The sequence below is a fragment of the Mauremys mutica genome, chromosome 1 (genome assembly GCF_020497125.1).
Source record: "Mauremys mutica isolate MM-2020 ecotype Southern chromosome 1, ASM2049712v1, whole genome shotgun sequence".
NCBI classification, from domain to species: domain Eukaryota; kingdom Metazoa; phylum Chordata; order Testudines; family Geoemydidae; genus Mauremys; species Mauremys mutica.
The window spans coordinates 242,070,146-242,095,858 of NC_059072.1; the positions used below are offsets into that span (position 1 = coordinate 242,070,146).

The 25,713-nt window shown below is 41.3% G+C and overlaps 1 protein-coding gene and 1 long non-coding RNA gene across 2 annotated transcripts; one reads left to right on the top strand and one right to left on the bottom strand.

Moving 5' to 3' along the window:
- Positions 1 to 23,124, bottom strand: NIPA2 (NIPA magnesium transporter 2). The gene is made up of 6 exons (XM_045004938.1): positions 22,947 to 23,124; positions 7,242 to 7,472; positions 4,516 to 4,572; positions 2,983 to 3,073; positions 1,991 to 2,151; positions 1 to 966 (listed from the first exon to the last, which is right to left on the bottom strand). The coding sequence occupies exons 2-6, from the start codon at positions 7,420 to 7,422 to the stop codon at positions 329 to 331; spliced, it is 1,128 nt and encodes a 375-aa protein (XP_044860873.1). The 5' UTR covers positions 7,423 to 7,472; positions 22,947 to 23,124; the 3' UTR covers positions 1 to 328.
- Positions 23,067 to 25,337, top strand: LOC123363686. Its single transcript, XR_006576863.1, has 3 exons — positions 23,067 to 23,197; positions 23,908 to 24,005; positions 24,089 to 25,337. It is a non-coding gene; the product is annotated as an uncharacterized LOC123363686 (long non-coding RNA).
- The last annotated feature ends 376 nt before the right edge of the window (positions 25,338 to 25,713 follow it).

The following is a 25,713-nucleotide window of genomic DNA, read 5'->3' on the forward strand; positions in this document are numbered from 1 at the left end:
CAAAATTAAAGCAATTTATTTTTGATATAGTTAAAATTGTTATTAGTGCAATAAGTCTTTAAAATGGAAAATTCAAATTAAAAATATTTACAAGTTTACACAGATAACTTAAGAGCAACAGAACCAAACCATGTACTGAGGTCATTGCAGTGTGTCTTTTTAAAGTAAAAATAAGGCAAATTAAAACTCCATCACTATTCTTGGTCCAAACTAATCAAACCTAAAAATTTATGATTGTCTGTACATATTGTTCAAGTACATCATCTGCTTCCAAACTCAAACATTTTACAGCAAAAAAAAGTTACAGAATTGTTCTTTTAACACATTTTCAGAAGGCTGCCAGACTTCCATTTCTCCTGGATGGGACATTTTCACTGGATTGTATTTCACCTACACAGGTTGAGCTTTCTTCGTCATGATTAAAGCATTCATATGTGGTTGGCAGAGTGCCATTGATTGCTCTGTCATCTTTCCGCAAGGAGACAGGCAGATTTGCTAGAGTGAAATTTACATCTTTAAAGGCATGCAATAAAAAGATCCCCACAATGATCGTGAGAAAACCACTGAAGGTGCCAATAATGTCAGCAGCAGACATGTGTTGCCACTCCTTGAAAAGAATAGCAGAACAAGTTAAAACAGATGTTGTAAAGAATACATAATATATTGGAGTCACTATGGAAGTGTTGAATATATCCAGAGCTCTGTTTAAATAGTTGATCTGTGTGCTCACACAGATAATAAGACTTAGCAGCAGAATCCAGGACAAAGGATGTTTTAGCACAGGTTTTCCTGCAATAAGTTCCTTGATAGTGATGCCCAAGCCTTTCACACAGGAGACTGACAATGCTCCAATTACAGAGCAGATTGTTATGTACACAAGAATGTTGGTCTGTCCATGGCGAGGTCCTACCACAAATATCAGTATTAAGGACACAATGACGACAAGTGTTGCAAAAACCACAAAACCTGCAGTAGGGGAAAAAAAATCACTTATTTATATACAGTACACAAGAGCATCCAGTTAGGTACCAAGAAACTTAGTGCATATTTTAAGGGCCACAAGTCAAGGCTGATAGGCTTTTTTGCTCCCCTTCATTTTATTAATTACATGTTCAAATGATTTTTCTTCTACCAGTCATCCAAAATGGAGGCTACAACAAATCTTATGACCCCAGGCCCCTCCCCTTTTACTGCAATCCTTGACTTATTACAAAAGCACAGAACCAGGGGTATGGAGAGACCATCAGGTGTATGCATGTATCTAAATGCTGTCTGTGATTTGTTTTGATTTGGGTGCTTTATTCAGCAACAGGAATTTTAAGTCACCAATGGGACATGCTCATAATGCCCTCGAATAAGTCATTTCACCCCTCAGTTTCATCTGTAAAATGGAGCTTTACCTTCTTTGTAAAGTGCTTTGAGATCTACAGATATCAACTGCTATATAAGAAGCAGGTCTCATTTTTATTATAATATAATGTGAAACAAAGATGACACTGACCTAAATTTTAGTTACTAGTCCTAATGGAAACCCTTTGATAGTGTAAATTTTCCCCACAGTCTATGCTTCATTTTTTAAGATCGGCTCAAAATTGACTTAAACAGATGACGTTTCTTTGCAGAAAATGTAACAAGGGGAAAATAGCTGTCTGCTTCTTAGGTTAACATATTAAAGTGCTAATTTATTATTCTTTCAGAACATGCTTTTACTGGGACAAAAACTGACCTCAGTTTAATCCTGGCATTCTGTACAAAATAAATTCACTGGTATCCTTCAAAGCTTCCGCTAAGTCTATTGTAAAATTCAAACCCATATTTTATTTACAGCTGTAGAAAAACAGAGGTGGTCTTTAACTTTTTGGTACTAGAAATTTGAAACAGTTGCAACTGTAAATGAACCACAGTCCTTCTAGCAAAGTAGGATAAACATACTTATCTTCCTTCATTAGCTACCCTGCTACTTACAGATGAACTTGACATTTTCTCTCACCTGGATCTCCTAGCTTGTGGGACATTTCATTCAAAGTTTCTACCTCCTCTTCTTGTGGAGCATGAATGACCATCACAGTTGACCCCAATATACTTAACAAACATCCAATTTTTCCATGCAGATTAAGTTTTTCATTTAAAAAATAGGATGAAAGAATGGCACTGAAAGGAAAAAATACATTGACAGATTAGGAATCAGGAGATTAATGTTTTTTTATGTCTGCTGTGGGCAAATTAAATAGTGTCAAACTTCAGAAAACACTTTTCTCTAAGTAATTAAGAGCTGTTAATTGTTATTCTAAGTTAAGGCTCCAAATAAACAAAGAGGGCAAACAATCTGAATACAGAATCAAGTACATACTGCCTCACTATGCAGATAAAAGCTCTACTGCTCCCTTGTTGCAGATGACTAGAGGTTGTGCACTATATTAGATATTGAAATATTACTCATGTTCATACATTTCTATTAGACTAAATCCACTAATTAAATATATTAAGCATAATTACAATTGTCTATATTAACATGTCTGCTATGCACTAGACTACCTGTAAATGTCTGGAGGCCCAAAAGTTGTTTTAAATTATGCTGCCTCCTCAAAATTGCGAGGGAGACTGTTACCCATCATCCTCTCTATGAAATCCCTCTCCAAGACAATGTGGTGTACTGGTGCAAAATCCTTGACTCTCTAAAGACAAATAAGATCCGGACTTTGGTCAGGAATGAAAATTAGTTTATTAGTCTTGGCTTCCACCCTCAAGAGATGCAGAAGACAGGAATAGCAGGGTGTTGCAAGTCAAGGTAAAGGTACACTGCTAGAGCTGTGCAAGGGAGCTTGTAGAGCGCCAACTCAGCTTATGCCTGGGTTAAGTCAGTGCTACTCCTTCCATTTTTATGAGTATTAAGTTTAGTCAGAGTTAAGCAGAAAGACATTTCTAAATACGTACGTCGCTTCTACCTCTCTGAAATAGTGCTTCTTTCTAAACAGTTCTTACCTTACAAGAACACTGAGAGCTCCCAATGGAGTCACTAATGTAGCTGGTGCAAATGCGTAAGCAGCAAAGTTAGCTACTTCACCAGCTCCCACTGCAGAATAAAAAAAGAATGAGGAAGTCTTAACACATGTAAGAGAAACCTCTGAAACTGAACAAGTGTTCCCACAGAGAAGAAATTCAACTAATATGTTCAGCTGACATGGCAGTTTAATATAAGCAGAACTCAAAGCTAGCAGCTAGATATTCCATATAACAAAAATAAATCCCACCTCTAATTTAGGCTAATCTATTTTTATGCAACAGCCTCTGCATTTCCCCATCCTACTAACTCAGGTCATTTAATTCTCACATAAGCAAAATAATCTGCAATTGTATCTTCTATGAAGCAGTACATAAACTACAATGAGTCAAGCTAAATGCGCATAGTCACACTGTTTAAGTCCAAAGTTTAGGAGACATGTAAAAAGATAACAAAACCAAAGAGAAGGAGAGAGAGGTGGTTTCAAAATATTTTAAAGTAACTTTTTTCAGTGAATGGTTTTGTATTTTGTATTGGCTGGGCTCCTGCAGAAGGGCCACGTACACGCAGGAATAAAGGAGACAGCCAAAACCCCACCACCCGGGATTGGGGCTGTTCCCCCCCACCCCAGTCCCTCACAGGGAAGCAGCCCAGGCTCATGCCCCTCCACCCCCGCACACACACACAAGCCCTCACCTGGAGGCAGCAGGGCTCCAGCTGTCAGCCCTGAGTTGCTGCAGCAATGCAGAAGTAAGGGTGGCAATGGGGTGCTAGGTCTGCTATGAAAAGTGATACTGATGAATATCACTTTTCACATTTGCCACCCTTACTTCTGTCTGTGCTGCTGGTGGTGCAATGCTGCCTTCAGAGCTGGGCACCTAGCCAGCAAAGCTGCTGCTCTCCGCTCTGCATTCAGAGCTGGGTGGCAGTATATGTACCAGGGAAGACACACAGAAAGGGGAGCCAGATCAAACAAGTTTAAGAACCACTGGTCTAGTTTAACTGCCCAAGCTTAGTGAAGTGAAAAAGTAAAATACATAAATGGTAAAAATTAAAAAAGGGTGAAATTCTCTGCTGATCAAGAAAAACTATTGAAAACATTCACTGGAGATGCATCTTTTTACACCCAAGAACCTTCTTTTTAATTTGATTTTAATTACAAAGATATTACTAATAATACTTTTTTTTTCAAATACCGATTTTTATCTCAGTGTACAGAGGTATGCACTATTTCTAGCTTTGGTTATTGTGTATTCAACAATTTTTTTGAACATTTTGATATTTAAAATCTTTTAACACTGGTTATTCTTTTTGATACACCTCTACCTCGATAGAACGCTGTCCTTGGGAGCCAAAAAAATCTTACCGTGTTATAGGTGAAACCGCGTTATATCGAACTTGCTTTGATCCACCGGCATGCGCAGCCCCGCCCCCCCCCGAGCACTGCTTTACCGCGTTATATCCGAATTCGTGTTATATCGGGCCACGTTATACTGAGATAGAGGTGTACTTACTTGACAGAAGTCCAGCCCACCACAGCCACTCTTTAAGATATGCATGACCGCCTTGACCTGGAATTGGAAGAACGAGTAATTAATCAGCAACACATAGGGGCAAACATCAATCACTATGACTGAGAGTTATATTCAAAAAAAAGAATTATTTTCAACCCATGTTATAAACATATATGCAACCACTCATTAAACAAACACCTGCAGAATTTGATGCATAATCAGAGGCTAGGGTTGAAGTAAAAATATTTTCAACCTCTTAAAATGTGCAGATATTCCTGTGCAATTTGCTTTAAAGATTAGCAGCGTATATATATTTCTTTGGGACTAGAAATGGCATTACAGAATGCACGATATTTGCCTATTCTGAGGTAATGTTCTAGACTTATAACAATGTTAAAAAACAAATTAAATAAAAAAGAGGATTTAACAGAGTCCCTATTCTTACAGTTGACCTAAATAGTTCCAGTTTGTAATCCCAGTTGACTACACACATTCTTCCTTTTATACACTAAATAAGGAGGATATCCATAGGAAGATACAACTTTATCTTGGGGAAACAGTCAATCGTATAATCTAAGGAGAGCATACATTATACCGTATACATTAATGTACACACTTGAAGCCACACACCTCCATGGTATTTGGGTGAACTTCAAAGGTAGAGGCCATACAATATTTGCCCCCTCCCAAACTGAGAGCACACATTCTGTGTTCACTCATAGCAACACTAACTTCTCTGGAATCACCAGAGATGGAAGGTTCTAATCCTGTGCTGTGTGGTGGCGGCAGTGTGGCCCAGCTCCAGCTGGGCAGCGCGGCTGTAGCGCCGCCAGTCACTGCTGCTCCAGCAACACGGTAAGGGGGCCGGGGGGGGTTGGATAGAGGGCAGGGGAGTTCGGGGTGGTGGCCGGGGGCGGGGGTATGGATGGTAGTCAGGGGGAGGGGGCAGAACAGGGGCAGAGGCCCTGGGGGGAGAGTCAGGAATGAGAAAAGGGATTGGATGGGGTGGCGTGAGTCCAGGGGTAATCAGGGGACAGGGAGAAGGGGTGGTTGGATGGGGCAGGAGTCCGGGGGGGCTGTCAAGAATGAGAGGAGGGGTTGGATGGGGCAGCAGGAGTCCAGGGACAGTCAGGGGGCAGGGGTCTGTGGATGGGGCGGGGGTCCCAGAGAGGCCGTCAGGGAACAGGGGGGTTAGATGGGGCAGGAGTCTGGGGAGGGGAGGGGTGAAGATAGGAGGTGGGGGCTGGGCCACAACCCCCTCCCCTAACTGGCCCTCCATACAATTTACGAAACCCGATGCGGCTCTCAGGCCAAAACGTTTGCCCGCCCCGTTCTAATCCATATACACACACAATTAAACTTTTCACTTCTTTGATACACTGCAACTATTTCAGTGTGGATCGCTTACCTGGGGGCAATAGCACAGACTATTTTCAGACTGATACAATTGGTCAACAGAGAGCAATTGGTGTAGAAGGGCAACAGTCCATCCAACATCATCTTGAATATTTCTAGCTGTTTTCTATCTAGCTCAGCTCTTCTGTTGTGCCCGCCACTGTAGTATCTCAACACCCAACACACAGTTACCCCACTACTACTTCAAGTCTTTAACATACTTATCAAATGCACAGTCAGCTGTAGCAAAAATCCAAAAAGTTGGATGGATGCAATGCAATATTACCCAAGGGATGAACCAGTTCTTAAAATTATTTGCCTTCGGTTTTGATGAAGTACATTAACTGCTATTAAAATGTCAAAACAACAAATTATTTTAGTATACATACACAAAACCTAATAAGAATTAAGTAAAATAACCTTATGTTTTTGTGCTACAGTAAAATATTAACCCAAAACCCACAACCATCTAAGGTTCTGGAATGTCATCTTCCTGAGCACTGCCCTTCCCCCTTCATGCCTTATTATTTCAGCATTTCTGACAATGAAAGTCTTCAGGAGACATTTTAGTTTTAGAAAATAAAAGCCGTGATGTATTCTGATCCAATACTTTGACACAATTACACTATTTATGAGCCCATCCATTTCTGCATCCAGGCAATCGGGATTGATCGCATTGGTTCCCAAATCATTTTCAAGTACAATTCAAGGTGCAGTTTAGACCTACAAAGCCCTGATTTGGGTCCTAAGTATCTTAGAAATTGCCTCTTTCATCTCTATCCCCACAGTGGAGATCAACTGAGACACTCAAACTGACAGTTCCTAGGTTTGTTCACTTGGAGGCAAGCACCCTCATTGTAGGGGCCCTGATTCTGGAATTCATTCCCCTCCACATCCTCCAACAGTGACAGTATGTTGATCTTCCAATCACAGAAGATCATCTCTTTAAACAGGCTTTTTCCAGGGGGAGGGGGGAAGCTCAGAAGAGGGAGGCAGGTAGGATGTGACCAGGTTTATTCTTAACTGAGATGTTTTTTGATTAACATATGCAAATTTACAGTTTGTTTTGGAAATGTACTTAGAGGACACAAACTGAATATATTACAGAAAGGGATTTCACCTTTTACTATACTTAATAATGAACTAGAAATAATGCAAAGAGTCCAGTGAAAATACAGAAGCTGAATATTTTAGGTCTAGAAGTTTCATCTCTCAATAAGGAAACAAAGTAAATCAATACTCAAAAAAATCAGAGTGAAAATTCAGTAGCCATTCACTAAGCATTCAAATAAAATTAAAAACAGGCAAAAGTTCTCAAGTGCATAGCATACCTGCTCTCATGGAGCCCTTCCTGGCCAGCCGGAGGAGACCCTTCTTTTTTAGGATGAAACTCCCTCCAATGAAAATGCTGGAGCTCATAGCCAACACGAGACCAATATAGAAATCATATTTTCCTCCACTCTGGGTCATTTCGTAAACTACTGAAGTGTTCAAAACCGCCACATCGATCATGGAACAGAAGAGCTGCTGTTACTGGAGATAGGGTGATGCAATGCTGAAACCTGAACAAGCGCATATTATCACAACAGGATTTCATACAAATAAATCACACGTCTACTTTCTTATGGAAAAACTCTGTTTGCAGCCAACAAAAATGGCAGTGTGGCTGGGCCTGCCCCAAAGAACCTGAACTCTAAAGGCAGATAAAGATCAGAAAATACACTGGATGAAGGTGCATACTTGAGGCAGGGGTGAAATAGGACAGATAACGCATTAAAGATTTTGAAGAAGTGCAGAAGAGCATCTGGCACTCCAGATGAGAGTTCACAGTACAAGAAGCAACAAGGAATGACGCTTGAAGACAAACATAAGCAGAGCCACGTATTTTCAAACATATATAGTGTTTTTTTCTTCATATTCACATGCACGCCTCTACCCCAATATAACGCTGTCCTCGGGAGCCAAAAAAATCTTACTGCGTTATAGGCGAAACCGCGTTATATCAAACTTGCTTTCATCCGCTGGAGTGCGCAGCCCCGTCCCCCTGGAGCACTGCTTTACTGCGTTATATCCGAATTCATGTTATATTGGGTCACGTTATATCAGGGTAGAGGGGTAGTTCCACTCCATATAACACACACAAAGCATTGCTATTTATGTTTAAATTAGTTTACAATCCAGGTTTGAGTTAAGACAGCAATAGCATCTCAACAGCCACATAAGATTACGGGAACAATAGAAGAAAAAGGTTACAAAGGACTGTTCAAATCATGGTAGTTCAGTTAGCGGAGACCCTTTTTCAGGATGCATAAAAATAGTGCCTTGAAGGAACAACGTAGCAGAAACTGCAACAACCACCAGCAATCCTCTGTTTACCAATAGATTTTGCAGGGTTGTTTTTCTCAGTACAAGTTTAACAAAGCATCCCTGATGCTTATCTACAATGGTGATGGAAGAATTTACTATGGAAAAGCCTTCACTCAGACTATTGGAGTCTCAAGCCTAGTTATGTGAAGAACTGCAGCAAGGGCCTGGGGAAAGTGTTAAACAAGAACTTTTAGAACAGGAGTCAAAATCTTCAATAATGAACTCCTGTTTCTGGCATGATATGACAATTGTCTATTTGCTCTAAATTATATTACTTTTCTGATACATGGTGCAATAAAGATATTACAGTTTCTTTCTGAGACATTAGATTTGGATTTTTAAGATATGCGCATAAGCTGTCTTAAAACACTGAAATGTTCTGCTTAATTATATTTCAAGGTGGCTTACTAATTTCTGTCAAATATGAAAGGGAATGAACATTTCTCTCATTTCCACTTTTAAGTTGCATAGAATTTTTTTAAAACAGCTGACCAGTAGAGAGCACTACTCTGATATACTGCCACGAAAAAACCCAACTCTGGATAAAAACAGCATCAAGTTTCTATATACTGGAACTGCAGAGGGAAGAGGTCAACAAAAATGTGTTGAAACTTACAGGAATATATGAAATGTTCATAATATTCCTGGTTCACCTATGTAATATATGTTCCAGGTATAAAAGAAACTAACATATAGTGCAAGTCAATTTAGCATGTATATGATCTAAAGGACAGTAATAAAATATTTCTACTTCAACGTTTATTGCCAAGATGAATTTAGAGTCTGTGCAAACACTGTAAACCCATACCACAAACTACTGCTATTTCCCAAATATTGCAGGCGGTCTGAGGGGGCTAAGGCACTGGTCCATCAAGGCCCCAACACTGCTGCCTTAGCTGAGGACACCATGCTGTGAGGAGCCCCTGATGCACTAGTGTCTTGCCATTCACACCAAGCTCTTATCCACAGCAGGTTATATGGACAGCCCCAGATCCCCCCATTCAAATACCGTCACCCCATACTCCTGACTGCCCCCTTGATTCACCTGACACACCTTAAAGGAAATGAGGAGGGATATGAATGAGTAAGCAAGACTATGGTTCTCCCTTCCCTGCTATGCTCCCTTAACTCCTCTGTTCTATTAGGTTTTTAAACATTGATATATATCAGTGTGTCAAGGTTGAATATGGTAGGGCAGTAGGTGGACATGGTCAGAGAATGTTCTGAGATGGAGCAATGGGTGGGGAAGGGGCTGAAAAAGCAGAGCTGTGTAGGACAGTGAAATATGGGGGCAATGCAGTTTGTGCATGGAAAAGTGGAATGAAGGGAAAACAGGACTCAGTCAGGGAGTATGATGAAGTGCAGCTCTGTGGTAGGCCAGGATGGGAAGTAAGTCACAGGAGACATTCAATCTCTGCAGGGAAAGCATGCAAGAGAATACACAGTAACGATTGATTTTCAGTGTTTCTACTCAAAAAATTGGGAAATTCCCACACAAGACCTCTCTGACTTTGCTAGACTGTCTAGCCCATTCATACAAAACTGTAAAAGAAATCAGCAGTTTAGCTTGGCATAGCACCCCAATCCTCCACCCCTACCCTAACCCCCTCCCCCCCCCACGAAAAATATCATCCCCACCCACACTGAGCTAATATTCCTATCCTTGTCTGCCTGCTGGCAACTTTTGAGAGAAGGTTGGGATAATACTTCTGAAAGCAGGGTCCCTTCCATTTCCTGTTGGGAGAATTATGTTTGGTCAGTGTTTTCCATTTTAGAAATCTGACTGATATTCATACTGAGCAGCAGGTGGTTTCCAATTCAGCGATCTCTACAAAGTGGATGTGACAAACTGACAGAGTTCGTGTTATCCTACTATACCCGAAAAACTTAATTTCATAAAGTTAAATCTTACTGAATTAGTGTAAATACCTTTTGGGGCACATTGTATTAAAAGTGCAATTGTGTGTGTGTTATTTGGGCAGCGTATGTACCTTTTCAGTAGGGAGGGGGATGCTCATATACTTCCTCCTTTATAAGCCCTTTGAAACCACTTCCCCCCACCCCACCCAAGAAGTTCACATCCCTGGAAAATCCAGTTTGAAGGGGTAACAACAAAGAAAGAGTTTTTGGATAAATAGCCTGTTTTTAAACTGGCTCAGGGCCTTCTTCCTGATCCAACAAACAGATAGGACCCAGGGTTCACGGAGGGCCCCAAACATTAGTGAAAGATTAGGAGTGGCTCCATAGGACTGTGTGTTTGTTCTGAGCTGAAGCTCTGATAAACTTGTCACCACAAAGGAAATCCTGTGGATGGGGTACTGAAGGGCTGCTCTTGCCAGAGCTCATGCTAGTGTTGGGGGATTCTCTGGTAAGCTTATTTGCACACGTAGGTTCTTTCATTGTTTTAATAGGTTTTCTCTGTAATGCCTTTTACCTTAAGAATAAAATAGGGTTGCATAGGAAGTGCTGGGTGGTATCTTATAACTGTAGCAATCATACCTGGTAACCATCTCTGAAGAGAAAGCAAACAGGTGTCATTGTGCAATCTGTCTATGGAGGGAACAGCACAGTGAAGGCAGGGAACTGTACCTAAAAATACCCTGATCAGAAGAGAGAGAAAAATAGGGTCTCCACCAGAAATGCAACAGCAGGGGAGCTGCAAGGTGAGAGTGGGTGCCCCTGCTCAACCACTGAGGGGGAAATACAGGTGCAGTCACTCTGAACTGTGACAGTGAGTATGAGTACGCTCCCTAAAACTTGACTGTCATTCATCTCATGCGTCTCTGCTAAACAATTCACAAATTATAGATTTTAAATAAAGCTATTGCCCCAACCCTCCAAACATAATCAGAACACAATATTTTTGACTCCTCAATCAAGTGCTTAGTTGTGGAAGGCTTAATTTTTGATAGAACAGACCAAGGAAAGACAAAAGTTATTCAAATAATTTTAACTAGAGTAGGTTCTCTTATATGGTTCAATCTAAAAATGGATTAACAGAGCAACTGAAAAGTCAGTTTATTTGCTGCAAGTCCATTCTGATGCAAAAAAAATTTTTTATTGGAAATAACCTAGTGCACTGTCTAATCTTCATGGATGCACCCGCATAGTTCAAGCACCACTCTGTTTTCTTAACATGCAATAGTGCTTCAGCAAATACCAGTATATAAGAACTTTCAACACAGCCCTTTCCTGATCAAATAGCTGTTGGGTTGGGAAAATGGCAGGAGTAAGTGTTCCATTCACTAAACACACACATGGTACTGGTGTTGCTCAGAATAATGTCAGGTGAGCAATTTACAAAATACAAAAGAAACACTTTCCTTGGAAAAAAAAGTTTTATTGCATACAAAAAAGATTTTATCATGAGAAACCCAATCTCAGTGACTTGTACTAGGGGTATTGCTTGTTTATTGAGTTGACTTACCTGTTTATAGCATAACAGAGCCTTTGTCATACTCCTGATAGAGCTCAGAATCGGTTTTGACTTTCTTTTAAATGAATACATGTTCTTCCATCTTGTATAAATAAATATCAAAATGAACTTTAAAGACTAGCATTTATGCAAATCCTTGATGCTGTAAACAAAGGACAGTACAAGTCTTTAAGGGCAAAATGAGACTCAGTCCCCTGCTGAAGAAAGGCTCATTTCATGTAGTGAAGAAAGATAGTCCTAAATGGCTGTCTCCCACTCCTCAATATCAGCTGAGGAAGTGAGAAATAAGGTCAGAACAACCCATATCATATACCCCTTAAAAGCAAAGGTCAGGTCTACATTAGAAACTTGCAAGCATAGCAACATCAGGTAGGGGTGTGATTTTTTTATGTTATTTTTATGCCAGCGAAACCCTCTTTGCACAGATTAAGTTATACTGGCGTAAAAGAGCTTTTGCTAGCATAACTATTGGTGAAATGGTATATAAACTATATCAGCAAAGGCACTTTTTTGGCCAGGATAAGCTTCATTGATACTAGGGGCCAGTTTACACTTTAAACACTGTGCCGCTGTAGCGCTTTAATGAAAATGCTCTAAGCCAATAGGAGAGAGCTTTCCCTTTGGCACAGTTAATCCACCTCCTCGAGAAGTGGTAGCTATGTTGGCAGGAGAAACTCTCCTGCCTCATAGCACTGTCTACACATGGGATTAGGTGGGTATAACTACGTTGCTCATGGGTGTGGATTTTTCACACCCAAGTGACATAGTTATGCCAATATAGGTCTGTAATGTAGACCTGACCTAGTAGGGTTTTGCTAGTATAGCTACAGCAGCAAAGCTTTTAAATACAGACTACGCCAAAGTCTCATTTTCTCCACCCCTTCTTTTTTAGGAGATGAGGAGATAGGAGAAGTCAGGCTCTAAGATTTCTCTGCTCTGGGAGAGGGGAAAAAAAGATATCTGATCATGATACTGCATCATGTACAGCTTGAAAACTGATGTTATGACTCACTGGCACCGAGTTGCATATAGTAGGCAATTCTCTGAATTTAGGCTAGCAATACCCTAGGGCAAGTACAGCTTGAGTCCACTGTTTCTTTCAACTTCCATCAATAAGAATAATGATGCACTTTAGATTTTCGCTCTCAATTCAAGATTGCATAAATGGTTAGCAAACAACGCTCAGTTCCTGTTTTCTTTTGAACATTTTCATGACCCATTTCTAGCTCTTACTATGAAACCTTCAGGCTTTGTCTAAGGCTAATTCCAATTTTAAAATGGTATCTGTAATTACTGGTCAAACTCAAATTACTAGCAGACTAGAAGAAAAGCTTAGTTTGGAAAGGAAACAAAGCGAAATCCCTTTAGATTTTTCATCACCATCTAGGTGATGGCTAGTACTTTCTGTGGATGGAATAGTAATATTTTGTGACCGTTTTGTGGAGCTGAGATACAAATTGCAGATTACAATTACAGAATTTTCAAGGAAGTGACTGTCTTTTACTGTATATTTGTACACTGCCCTGAACAATGGGGACCCTGACCATGATAGGGGTATTGAGAACTGTAATACAAATAATAATTTGTGACTTAAATATTTATTCCTAGAGAAAAACTAAAAGGAAGGGTTCTATTAACTGATGTGACCTATATGACTAAATTACATTCTGCAATACATTTTAAAATGTTATTTTGTAATACTAAGGCCATTTTTAAAACACTGGCGTGGCAGTCCTCTGTCCATGGTTTATAGTTTATGGAAAAGGGGGGAAAAAACGCTTAGAGGTTTAAGCAAGAGGCCTGGTATGTTGGCTTGTCTTCACTGCAAAGTTCACTTGAGTTACAATTCAAGTCCTGTGTACCACCTTAACCTCAAGTGTGACAGTCCTTTTCTCTCAAGTTTTCTGGCTCATCATGTTTTATAGGTTAAAACTTGAGTTAGCAGCTGCTGAGTTTTGCTAAAAAAGACCACTCTGTATTGTGGATGCAAGCAAACGCCACTTGAGTGCCAACAGTCCTCCAGTGCCTTCCCCAATTTTCCACCACCACATGCTGAGAAAGAACAGACAGGTTTTCCCACAGTCCACTGGGAAAATATTCATAGAGCAGTTCAGCTTATTCCAGTGCAAAGAATTATGGGATATACCCCAACAGTGTTAGGTGCGTATGAGTGAGTGCAGCACGACTGTGGACACAGAAGCTGGAGTGTTATTTCACACTGTGACTGATTCTCACTTGAGCTAGGCTAACTTGTGAGAAGTACCTGACTGTAGATAACTTTAACTCTGCAGTGAAGACATGAGATATGAAAGGAAATATCTGAGCTAGGCAGTTAAATCTTTGAAAAACTCTGATCATCATGAAGGGTTTTTCTTTTCCAATGGACCATCTCCCAGAAGGTGCTAACTCCTCTTTGTACATTTGTCTTAAAAAAAAAAAAAAAACTGTTTGGGAAAGCTGGGGAGGGGATTTAATAAATATGTCTAGGTGGACAAAGGAGAAGTTGCCCTGTAGACTGCAATACGATGCTGGCAGGCTGAGCGGTCAGAAAGAGGGGATTGCTTTCAAGGGATGTAAGCTATTCACTTTTCCTTTTTCCTCTAACTACAAATAGTTTAGCTTATTCAAAATGAGAGTCTAGATACATTAAGCAAACCAATATTTTTGTTTAAACTTCATTTTCATTCTGTTTTTAATAAATCTTGGTTTTATTAAGATTACTGTTTATGGGTCATTTCATGCAGCATCCCCAGAAAAAACAGATCCCCATAACCTCAAAGGAGAAGAGTAAAGAGCTTCTGGAAACTACACCTCTCTCAGCCTTGGTTAAAGGGACACGGACAAAGCTGTCTTCTCCCAGTGACTTGTGCTGTCATTATGCTGAACACAAGGGGAAAAGCCAGAAGACCATGGAGAAGATATTGTTTTGGTCACAAATGCTGTAAATTTGCTAAGTGTTCTCTTACTAAGTGTATGGCCCAATTCAACAGGAAATTAACTCACTCTCACAAAGTTGGCTGTTGCTCAACTGTGGAAAATCAGCTTGACACTGAACCGATAAAGTTGTGACTCAGCGATCAGTTTACTTTTGTAGAATAAAGAGCTTGGAACCATAGCACCCACACAACAGTATATCACCCTTTAGGAGGCATCTACTCATAGTCTGTCCGAGTCAACTGATGTCAAAGAAACAGCTCTCACATCAATTTAAAGAATGGAGCTATGCTCTCCCTCATAAAAAATAAGATATTTCTTTTGGGAGCAAGGGGATAGAGGGAAAACAACGTTGTGGAAAACTTCTGAGAAGAAAGAAAGAGCACCAGTCACTTGACAAGAAACTCATTTGTCTTCAAAATCTAATAAAGGAATAGGCCACACCTGACAACGTAAGCCGTGAGGAAGCTCTTTGCCTTCCAAGTTGTTGTTCTCAATGTGCCAGCAGAGTAGCAAAGTGGTATTTCCAAAAGACCTTACCAATTTCACTTTCCTGTTTCAACATGAGCAAAGTGACTAAGTAACATTTATAGTAATGGTTCAATTTCACATTCCTACTCCATTAGGCCATAGCAGCAAGCATCCAAATAGCGCAACCAAAAAAAAAAAAAAGATTTTCAAACTAAACCAGGTTTTTGTTAAGTGGAGACGATATTGATTAAAATACATAAGTTTGTGAGAATGATGTGCACAGCATAGCACTTGAAATATATGCAAAGAAGGTGGAAAAAATAAAAGACAATGTAACCTTTCACCTTGTGCACGTTTACCTACAGATATGACCATAAAAGTTTCCTTTGTTAAGCAATGAGAAAAGGAAGTGGCCTTACTTGGTAAAAGCTTACCTGTTCAGGTCTAAGGGCTGGTCTACACTGAAAAGTTATGTCAACCTAGCTTTGGCTCTCAGGGGTGTGAAAAATCCACACTCCTGAGAGATGTAGTTAAGCCGACGTAAGTGTAGGCAGTGCTAGACTGACAGAATTCTTCTGTCGACCAAGCTACCACCTGTTGGGGAGGTGGATTTCTTATGCCAATGGCAGAAGTCCTCCCATCATCAGAGGCAATGCCTAAGCTGAAGCACCGCAGCAGCACCGCTGTAGTGTTTTAAATATAGAAATACCAGCTAAAAATCAATTGTGACTAAAACTTTCTACACAGTCAACACTAAATGAAGGTGGTATTTCATGAAGCACATTAGGGAGCTAGTCTTTTTTACATTTAAAATTAGGCAGTTGTAAGTCAATATCAAGAGGGTACTAACTTAGCCAAAATGACAAGTTTTATATCCTGTTTGCAAATGGAACACTGCTCATGGAGATGACTGTACTCTTTCCATTTGTGAGCAGAATGAATTGTTCCAACTTACCCAGTTTTGCCACTGAATGTAAACAAAGCCACATTAATAATTAGACAGGGTCTCCTTTATTCTAAAATAATCCATGCTGAAAATACTAAATGTTATAAGAGTTGTGACACAGCTCTAGCATACAAAGAAGCTATTAAACTGTCAAATATTACTACTTTTGAGGCCACATCTACATTGGAGAACTTTACAGTATAGGAATACCGGTATACTATACCAACAAAGCCAAAGCACTCTTAGTGTAGATGCAGCTATGCTGACAAAGCTGTGCTTTGCATCAATATAGTAAAACCATCCCCCATAAGTGAAACAAGCCACACACCTGCAAAAGCAGAGTTTTGACCATATAACTATGTCTACACTGGGGCTTCTGCTGGCATAGCTATGTCTGTCAAGGATCCCATCTCACTGACCCAGCTATGCCAGCATAAGTCTGTAGTGTAGACCTGGCCTGAGTTAGGTCGCTGTAGTGTTGATACTTACTACAACAATGGAAAGACTTTTTCTGTTGCTGTAGTAAATCCATGCCCTGAAGAGGCTGTAGTGAGGTTGATGGAAGAATTCTTCCGGCAACCTAGCAGCATTTACATTGTGGGGTAGGACGACCTAACTACATTGCACAGGACATGAAATTTTTCACAGCCCTGACCAACACAGGTAGGTGGACCAAAGTTTTAGGTATAGATCAGTCCTGAAAATGAATGCAATTAAGTCCTCATAACATTATATGAACATGTGGCTGTTACCATTCTGATTCATTTGAAAAAGATATACTGACTTTTGTTTTCACAAATTTAGCAGATATAAAACAAACTTAAAAAATGAAAAGATATTTGCTTCTTAAAAGATTTCAATATTAAGTTTCTGAAGTATTAATATATTTAAAATTATTTTAAATGTATTTTAGGTGGCTCTACCTAAGAAAATGGTCATAAAAACTGACATTGAGTGAACCCCAATCAATAAATAAATGGCCAGTACAAGACTTATGGACTACATGTCCCACTTCAGCCTTTGAAAGAGATTGTGAGATTTAAGCAGTGCATATGCCTTTGTTTGAGCCTCTGCACAAAAACAAATTTCATTCTTTCTACCTACTGAATCATATTCAATTTTTTATTTCAAAATTGGACTGTTTTCTTACAGATCTCTTACCTTTCTGGCATCCTATAGATACTTCTTCACATGCCATATACCCTCCATTTTGCTAATCAAACAGACCACATTGAAAGAAAAAGGAAGCTAGCCCAAAATCTACGCTGACACTATTCTTTAAAAAAAGTACCACGCTGAAATGTCATTTTATTGAGCAATAAAATGTCTTGAAATTTATTTTTTTTCTAGTGCTGAACTCCTTATATAAAACTCTTAACTTAATCATATTGAGATATTGCTAAAATAACTATTATAGTTAAGGAGTCCAAGATTTAAGCATTGTGTGTAAATGGATCCTCCACAACACCAAAATCAAGGAATGCCTTCAGAATCAAGACCCTTTTAAAATGAATTAAGAAAAGTTCACACCTGTTTCAGCCTGATTACAGATTTCAGGAAGAAGCAAAGCACCAATTTTAAAACAGAATTTTTAAGACCTTTCCTGTGGATTTCTGTAGACTATAGATCTGTAGATTATTTCAGAAAATAATCCTGCATCCTTTGTTCACAGATTTCGATTTTCCCAGATAATAATGAAGACTAAAATCTGAGATTTTCATTCAGACACCATGATGTTTAAATTCAACAACAGTGCATTCTGAAAAAACTGCCGATACTAGGAAGTTTATCCTAAGTACCAAACGACACTAAAAGTGTTTGTAATGTTACCTGGACCTGCTCAACTCTTACCATGTCTCCAAGACTATTTTTATTAGTACGACATTGAAGAACAGTATTGATACTTCACTTCACAAAGAAGAAAGAGCAAATCTTTTAACACTTTTTATCATTGACTTTTGTTTTCTGTTATGTAGCAGCAAAATGAAGCAAACCTACCACACTACAACATCTGGGGAGTAAAGGAGTAACAGGTCAAATATACTATAGGTACTACTTCATCCTATTTAGCAAGTCTCTGTCAGTCTACATAATTGCATTTTTTAAATACTTTGCAGTAGTAATAAGAAATATACTCCTCTTTACTATGTCACATTACATGGTAAATTAAAAGCAGCAAAAAGTCCTGTGGCACCTTACAGACTAACAGAAGGTGCCACAGGACTCTCTGCTGCTTTAACAGATCCAGACTAACACAGCTACCCCTCTGATACATGGGAAATTAAGCGCTTCAGTGATAATATAGTTTTGATACTGGAAGCCTTTACTTTAATTTATACAATAAACATTTATACAACATATAAATGAAATCTCTATGAAAATAACCAACAAAAACACCATAAACAAATATTCTCAATACCGTATTTTCCGGCGTATAAGACTTTTTATACTAAAAAACAACCCCCAAAAAATCGGGGGTCGTCTTATACGCCGGGTATAAACATACTGTAGCTTCGGCTACATACAGAACGTCCCTATTATTACCTTTTAGCCCGCTGGATGTGCCCTAATACAGTACTGTAGCTTCGGCTACATACAGAACGTCCCTGTGCTGATACTGTATGTACCGCGCTGAGCCAATCCCGGCAAGCGGTGCATTCTATTAATGCATACAAAGCCTGCTCGGATTGGCTGAGTCAGAGAGGCGGCCTATTACAACCTTTGCCAGTCCAAGCAGGCTTTGTATGCATTAATAGAATACACCGCTTGCCGGGATTGGCTCAGCACGGTACATACAGTATCAGCACAGGGACGTTCTGTATGTAGCCGAAGCTACAGTACTGTATTACCACACATCCAGCGGCCTAAAAGATTAGGGACGTTCTGTAAGTGGGTGTACAACAAATGGCTGGTAGAAAAGACCCCATCATGGCTCCAGCAAGAAGAAGGAAATTTGAAGCCAGTTTCAAGCTGAAAGTTGTAAACTTTGCCAAGGAACATAATTGTGCTGCTGCAAGTCAATATGGAGTAACAGAAAAGATGGCCCGAGACTGGAAAGCAAATGAAGATGCATTAAAGAGTATGCCAGGGAGTAAGTGTGCATTAAGAAGAGGCACCCCACATTGGTCAGAACTTGAAAAGCACATAACAGACATGGTGCATGAGCATCGTCAAAATGGTTATGTAGTGACACAAAACAAAATACGTATGTTTGCACTTCAGTGGGCCAAATCTAACCCAGATCACAGCAAAGGATTTAAGGCCACTGTATCCTGGCGTACTAGGTTCTTGGAAAGGCATAATCTGGTACTGAGGCAAAAGACCAGAATTGCACAAAAATTACCTGCAGATCTCGACGGCAAAGTAAGTCTTTGATGAACTTATGATGTCAGAGGATGAACATGATGAGGATTTTGAAGGATTTTAAGTACCGGTAAGTCAAAACCATTTTAATTAAAATTATTTAAATCAAATCTGATGTTATTAAATGGTGTTGCCTCGGAAGGGGGGGGTAGTCTTATATGGCGAGTATAGGCCAAAACCTATGTTTTAACTGGAAAATTAGGGGGTCGTCTTATACGCCGGAAAATACGGTACATTTTACTGTTAACAGCCTAACATACAAGTACTATTAAGTTAAAGCCTCCCCCTAGCTCAAGCATCTTTTGTCCATTCATGCCCCTTCTCTTCTTTAGTGTGAGATACAGATGCCTCTAAAGAAGGACAGCTGCAGCATAGCATGAAACCAACAAAGACTACAGTCACAAGAGATCTATAAAAAAGCATATTAGCCATAAAATTCAATAGTGCACATAATATCCACCTATTATGTCAGGTAACTAAACTAAAAAGCAATTAAACTATAACAATGATGTAATGAAGGACTAGTACAGAGATACTTAAAGCAACAGCTGTGTTAAAGCTGGATTTTAAATCTACCTGTTAGTGTAAACACCTTTAAGTAGATCTTTCACACTTCTTAAAACAATTGCCTAGCAGTTTAAGTTTTTTATTAACAAAAACTTAAAGCTGCAACTGACATGCTTTTGAAAGCCCCCATGTCCCAAATGGAGCAGAAAGCCACGTTTTTACAGCAGCAGTCTATCACAGCTGCACACTCTACTCCTGAGGGAATTGTGCAAAAATAAAATAAATAAATAAATCTGCAAACAATATTTTAAAATTCTGCAAATTTTGTCAGTAACAACCCTCCCCCCGCTTTCCCCTAACTTGGCGCTGAGGCTACACCTGACCCTGACACAAGGGCTGGGTCTATGTCCAGAGGTCTATGTCCCAGGGGGAGGGCTGCAGGATGATCTCCAACCTCTGTGCAGCCAGTGGCCTGTGCTCCCTACTGCCACGTTGGAGCCTCCATATTTATTTATTGACAAATAAAATTTGCAGAATTAAAAAAATATCATGTGCAGAATTTTTATTTTTTTGATGCAGAATTCTCTCAGGAGTAGCAGGCGAAGTAACTCACCAGGGCTAGCAGCCCCACGCCAGGCACACCAGGTGTGGGCGGGCGGGCAGACTCAGCCTGCCAGGACCTAAGTGTGGAGGGGTCCAGGAGTGAGGGGAGAGGGTTCTATGTGGAGCAATCTGGGTGGGGGCAGCTCAGTGGAGGGATCTAGATGCACAGGGGCTATAGAACTCTGTGGAGGGTGCTGGGGCTTGATGGGGTAGGAGTCCAGGCGCAGCTAGTTGGGGCTCAGTGGAGTCGGGGGATCCAGATGCAGGTGGCTATGTAGTGGTCCAGGTGCATAGGTGATGGTGCTCATCAGTGTGTGGGGTGCTCTGGGTGGGTGGGGGTATGGTGAGGGGGACGGAAGGGGCTGGATACACGGCAGTTGGGCGGACAGGGGAGCAGCTCCCCGTACAGTGATCCCCTACCCTCTGCGGCTGAGGAGCAATGGAAGCAGGGGGGAGAGGGGAGATACAGAGCTGGAGGACGTTTCTGGGAGTGAGTCTGACCCTGACCCAGCCGCTCTGTGCAGGTCAAGTGCACTCCTCCCCCAAACCCAAGTGGGACCAGCCGCTGAGTCCAGCGCAGGATGGGTGCCACCAGTCAGGGTGGGTCTGGGGCTCGGCAGGACTCTGGATGCAGGAGATGAGGCTGGTGGAGTATGGGTATAGGGGGTGTGCAGCCCCAGCCAGAGCATCCCCAGCCCCGCTCCACCTGCAGTGACTTAACTCTCCACTGGCTGCACCCAAAACAACTTTCCTATGCTGCTGGGTAGGGGAGCATGACTGCTCTTGCAGCTTCTCTTTGCTTCCCCCATCAGAAAGTATTTTTTCTTCAGGGAAGCACAGAAATCTGCATGGGATATGCATTCTGTGCATACACAGTGGCGCAGAAAACACTCCAGGTTTTGTGGCTTGGCTACTACAGTAGCTTTAGAAATGTTCAACATCACAGGAAGTTACAAAAAAAATCAGAGAACGCTACATTTTACATGGTAGCTACTTAAAAAAGAACAGAGAATATGTTATAGGAGTATTTGAATGAGAAAAAGTAGAAGTTCAGGTGACTAGTTTAAGGATGCCCTTTTTCTACCTATAAAATTAAGTATAAGCTAGTCAAGGCAGGTCTCACATCTGCCTATATATTTGTGTAGTGCCTAGCACACTGGCTGCACTGTCTCTAGGGAAAAAAGGTGTGTTCTTAACTTAGGTGAGTTAAAACGCACAAGATAAGGCCTTTATGCACATCTAAGACACTTGGATAAATGGTTTCAGATAAAGAGGGGAAATGACAAAGTATAAACCAAGGGTTCTCAAACTGGGGATCGCATCCCTCGGGGTAGCGAAGTTATTACAAGGGGGGTTGCGAGCAGTCAGCCTCCACCGACCACAAACCCCATTTTCCATCCAGCATTTATAATGGTGTTAAATACATTAAAAAGTGCTTTTAATTTATAAGGGGGGGGTCGCACTCAGAGGCTTGCTATGTGAAAGGGGTCCCAGTACAAAAGTTTGAGACCCAGAGGTATAAACAGACCTGGGAAAAGGTTTTAGGGTAATGTCTGGGGGGCAATGGGGCCACACGGACAGGGAGAATTGTAAATGGAAGCGGAAGCTGCTAGCAATGGAAAGCGCGATCCGGCAGTAAATGGTGAGTATTCAGCGCGCACTGAAGTTTAGGAAATTGCTTCCCGAAGGGGCGAGAAAAGGGCTCGGGCAGAGCGACCGGCCTGGAACGTGCTAATTCGGCGGCTGCTGCCGCCAGCAGCAACCGGACAGAGCCGCTGCCGGGGCTCCCCGGGCACGACCGAGAGCGCCACAATTTCGGACCGACGGGAACCAGCGCGGGCGGCGGCGGCACAGACGAGCCCCCGCCCCGGTGACCTCCCCTGCGCTGGCGGCTTGTCGCCTACAAAGGTCCCGCAGCCGCCGCCCTGGGCTCCGCGGCACCAGCGCCGGTGCGGGCGGGTTGCGGGGACCAGGGCCCGGCCCGACTGGCTTAGCGCGCTCGCCGCCGCGAGGGGAGGGGAGGGGAGGGGGGGGGGCGGCCCAGCACCGGGGCGACCCGCGGAGCGGCGGGGGCAGCTCGAGAGCGGTGCCCCCCCCCGCCCCGCGTGTCACCTGAACAGCGGCTCCGGGTCGCTCGGTACCAGGCGTGAGCGCGCGGCGGGGGGGGGGGGTGTTGGTCTGGGAGGCCCCAGGCCCGGGCTCCCTGCGCCACTCGGCGCGTGCCCCCGCCCCGCCTCCTCCGATAATAACCGATGTGCGGGGCGGGGTCGGGGACCAGCCTCGTTCCCAGGCCAGACCTGAACTACCCGCCCCCCCCCCGCGCAGCGGGTCCCCGCGCGCATGGCCCCGCCCAGGGGCTGAGGGGAGGGCGCGGCCCCCACCCCGGCCGCGAGTCCCCCCCCCGCTCACCTGCGGCGGCTCCTCACATCCCCGCCGAGGGGCGGCCCTGGCCGTGGCCCGGCGCGGGAGGAGGGAAGCTGGGGCTGGTCCCGGCCCGCTCCGCCGCCATGGAGAACCCGGCGCCCAGTCGCGACTCGCTCTTCCAGCCCTCGCCGCCGCGGGCCGTCACAGCCGGCGGAAGGGGCGGGGCCAGCGCGGGGACGAGGCAGCAGCGGCCCCGCCCCAGGGGCGCCGCCCACGTGACCGCTCCGTGAACGCGGGTGGGCGGGGGCGCTGGCCGCGCGCCCCCTCCAGCAGCCGCCCCCCCCTCCCCTGTGTGGGGCCTGTGCCTCTAGAGCCTGGGAAATTTCCCAAAATCTGGGAATTTTTGAGTAAAATGTTTCAAATTGGGAATTTTCATTCAAAGCCTAAATAATCCTGGGAAAATTTCATAAAAAGTAAAAGACTTTCCAACTCTCACACATCCTGGGAAGTTTTCATAACAAGTAAAATATTTGCGCTTTTTAAATTTCCCTCAAAATGCGTTCAGTTGGTGAATATTTGCCATGTGGCTGTGTGGCTCTCAGATTGATGAGCTTCAACATAGGGATAGCTCAGTGGTTTGAGCATTGGTCTGCTAAACCCAGGGTTGTGAGTTCAATCCTTGAAGGGGGCCACTTAGAGAATGGGGGTAAAAAATCTGTCTAGGAATTGGTCCTACTTTGAGCAGGGGGTTGGACTAAACGACTACCTAAGGGCCCTTCCAATCATAATGGTCTATGAAAAGAAAAAAAAAAGACAGTAGTGACAAGTACGCACAACAAACCAACCCCAGCAACGGCTGGCTGGCAGGTAATGAGGAGCTGGTTATCAAATTTATCTTCTAGGTAAAGTTTCTTCCAACAATTAAATATATTTTAATACTTACTGATTATGATTAGTTTCTTGATCTGTCATTAAATCTCTACAATTTTGGATTTTGTGCTTGCAGTTGCACAGAGAATGTGGACCAGAGCATTTGGCTGTTCTTAAACTTGTAACAGCACCTTCCTCCAGGCAAATATTAAATATCTTCACCTACTGTGTTAGGTAATATATAATGTGTTCCCTTCTTTGATTTAACTATAAATTGAAATATACATTATACTAATTATCATATTCCATTATTTCAGAGATCTCTTCACATTTTTTATCTATCATAAAAAATGAATAAAGAGACAGCTAAGGCTGGTGAGAAGAGAACTGCAGTAGTAGACAAAGATCCATCCACATTGAAACAAAAACAACAGGATAGCACCCCGGACAGAGTATTGAAGATTCGAGGTGAACTTCCACCAAAAGAGAAGCCATCTACTTTCAAAAAAGCCTTTCAAGACTCATGGCTTCAAGAAGGTAAATACAAAGACTGGCTGCAGAAAGTAGAAAACAATTGTTTTTTAGCTTATTGCAAATGTTGTGATGTAAAAATCCAGGAAGGTACTAGTGAGTTAGATAAGCACGCAAATGGTAAAAGACAAACAAAAGGTTGAGACAGTATCTAATACAAAGAAAATTGAGATGTTTAATAAACAAGATTGTAAAATTATAAAAGCACAAACATTTGAAGAGCAAGTTAAAAATGCAGAGATTAGAATGGCTTGTTATTTTGCTGAACACGTCAGTATTCAATCTGTAGAACACTTGACTGAAGTAGTTAAAAAATGTTTCCCTGATTCCAAAATTGCTGAGGCTGTAACATTAAAGAAAGAAATGTACTGCTATAGTTAGCAATGTTTTGGTGCAAACTGAGACTGAGGAACGTGTAGAAAAATTGAAAGTTAATGAATTTAGATTATTCAGGTCAATTCATGTTTGCAAATATATCTGAACTGGCTAAAAAGGTTTTCACATTACCACATTCAAATGCAGCATGTGAAAGAATTTTTTCCATGGTAACTGACATAAAAACCATAAAAAGAAACCGTATGACAACCAAAACACTCAATTCTAGTGTAGTTATAAGGTCAACTTTGAAAGCAAAGCAAGAGAAATGTTCTAATTTTGTAATTACTATTAAGCACTTGTATTTACATTGTAAAAATATGTACAGTAAAAATGACAGTGATAAAACTATTAAAAATATTAATGATGGTAATGATGTTTCTAGTGACGACTCAGACCATGAGTCAGAAAATGGATAAAACTCAGATTATAATAAGGAAAATTATGTAAAAGTGTTATTTGTTCTTTGTTTGCTTTTTTATCTTATTTTATAAACATATGTTTACTTTTTATTTTTTGATGTACAGTACACTGCAGGGCACATGCTGTACTTATTAATACTTTTTTTAAAATAGTGAAATTTGTGTAAAATACATTGTTTTCTATCATTTCAATCCTACTTGTGTGTTAAATATTTTATTTACTGTATAAGTAACAAGTTTAAAATTGAAAAACATGTCTATACATATAAAAATAATAAATGAATGAATAAATGAATAATTTTGATATAGTATATATTATATAGTTCTTAAAAACACATAATGAAGTAAAAATCTTAAGCGAATCCACATGTTCCATAGAATCTCTATGGATAGAAATGTCATGCTCTAATAAAAATATACATTAGGGATCTATTATCGATCACCTGACCAGGACAGTAATAGTGATGATGAAATGCTAAGGGAAATTAGAGAGGCTATCAAAATTAAGAACCCAATAATAGTAAGGGATTTCAATTATCCTCATATTGACTGGGAACATTTCACTTCAGGACGAAATGCAGAGATAAAATTTCTCGATACTTTAAATGACTGCT

Excerpts from the sequence above, each read along its gene's own strand:
- NIPA2 (XM_045004938.1), bottom strand. The coding sequence starts at position 7,422 with ATGATCGATGTGGCGGTTTTGAACACTTCAGTAGTTTACGAAATGACC. Across the intron at positions 3,074-4,515 it reads GTGGGCTGGACTTCTGTCAA|TGGGAGCTGGTGAAGTAGCT; the intron begins GTAAGTACACCT and ends TTTATTCTGCAG. Across the intron at positions 2,152-2,982 it reads GCTCTCAGTGTTCTTGTAAG|TGCCATTCTTTCATCCTATT; the intron begins GTAAGAACTGTT and ends TTTTCCTTTCAG.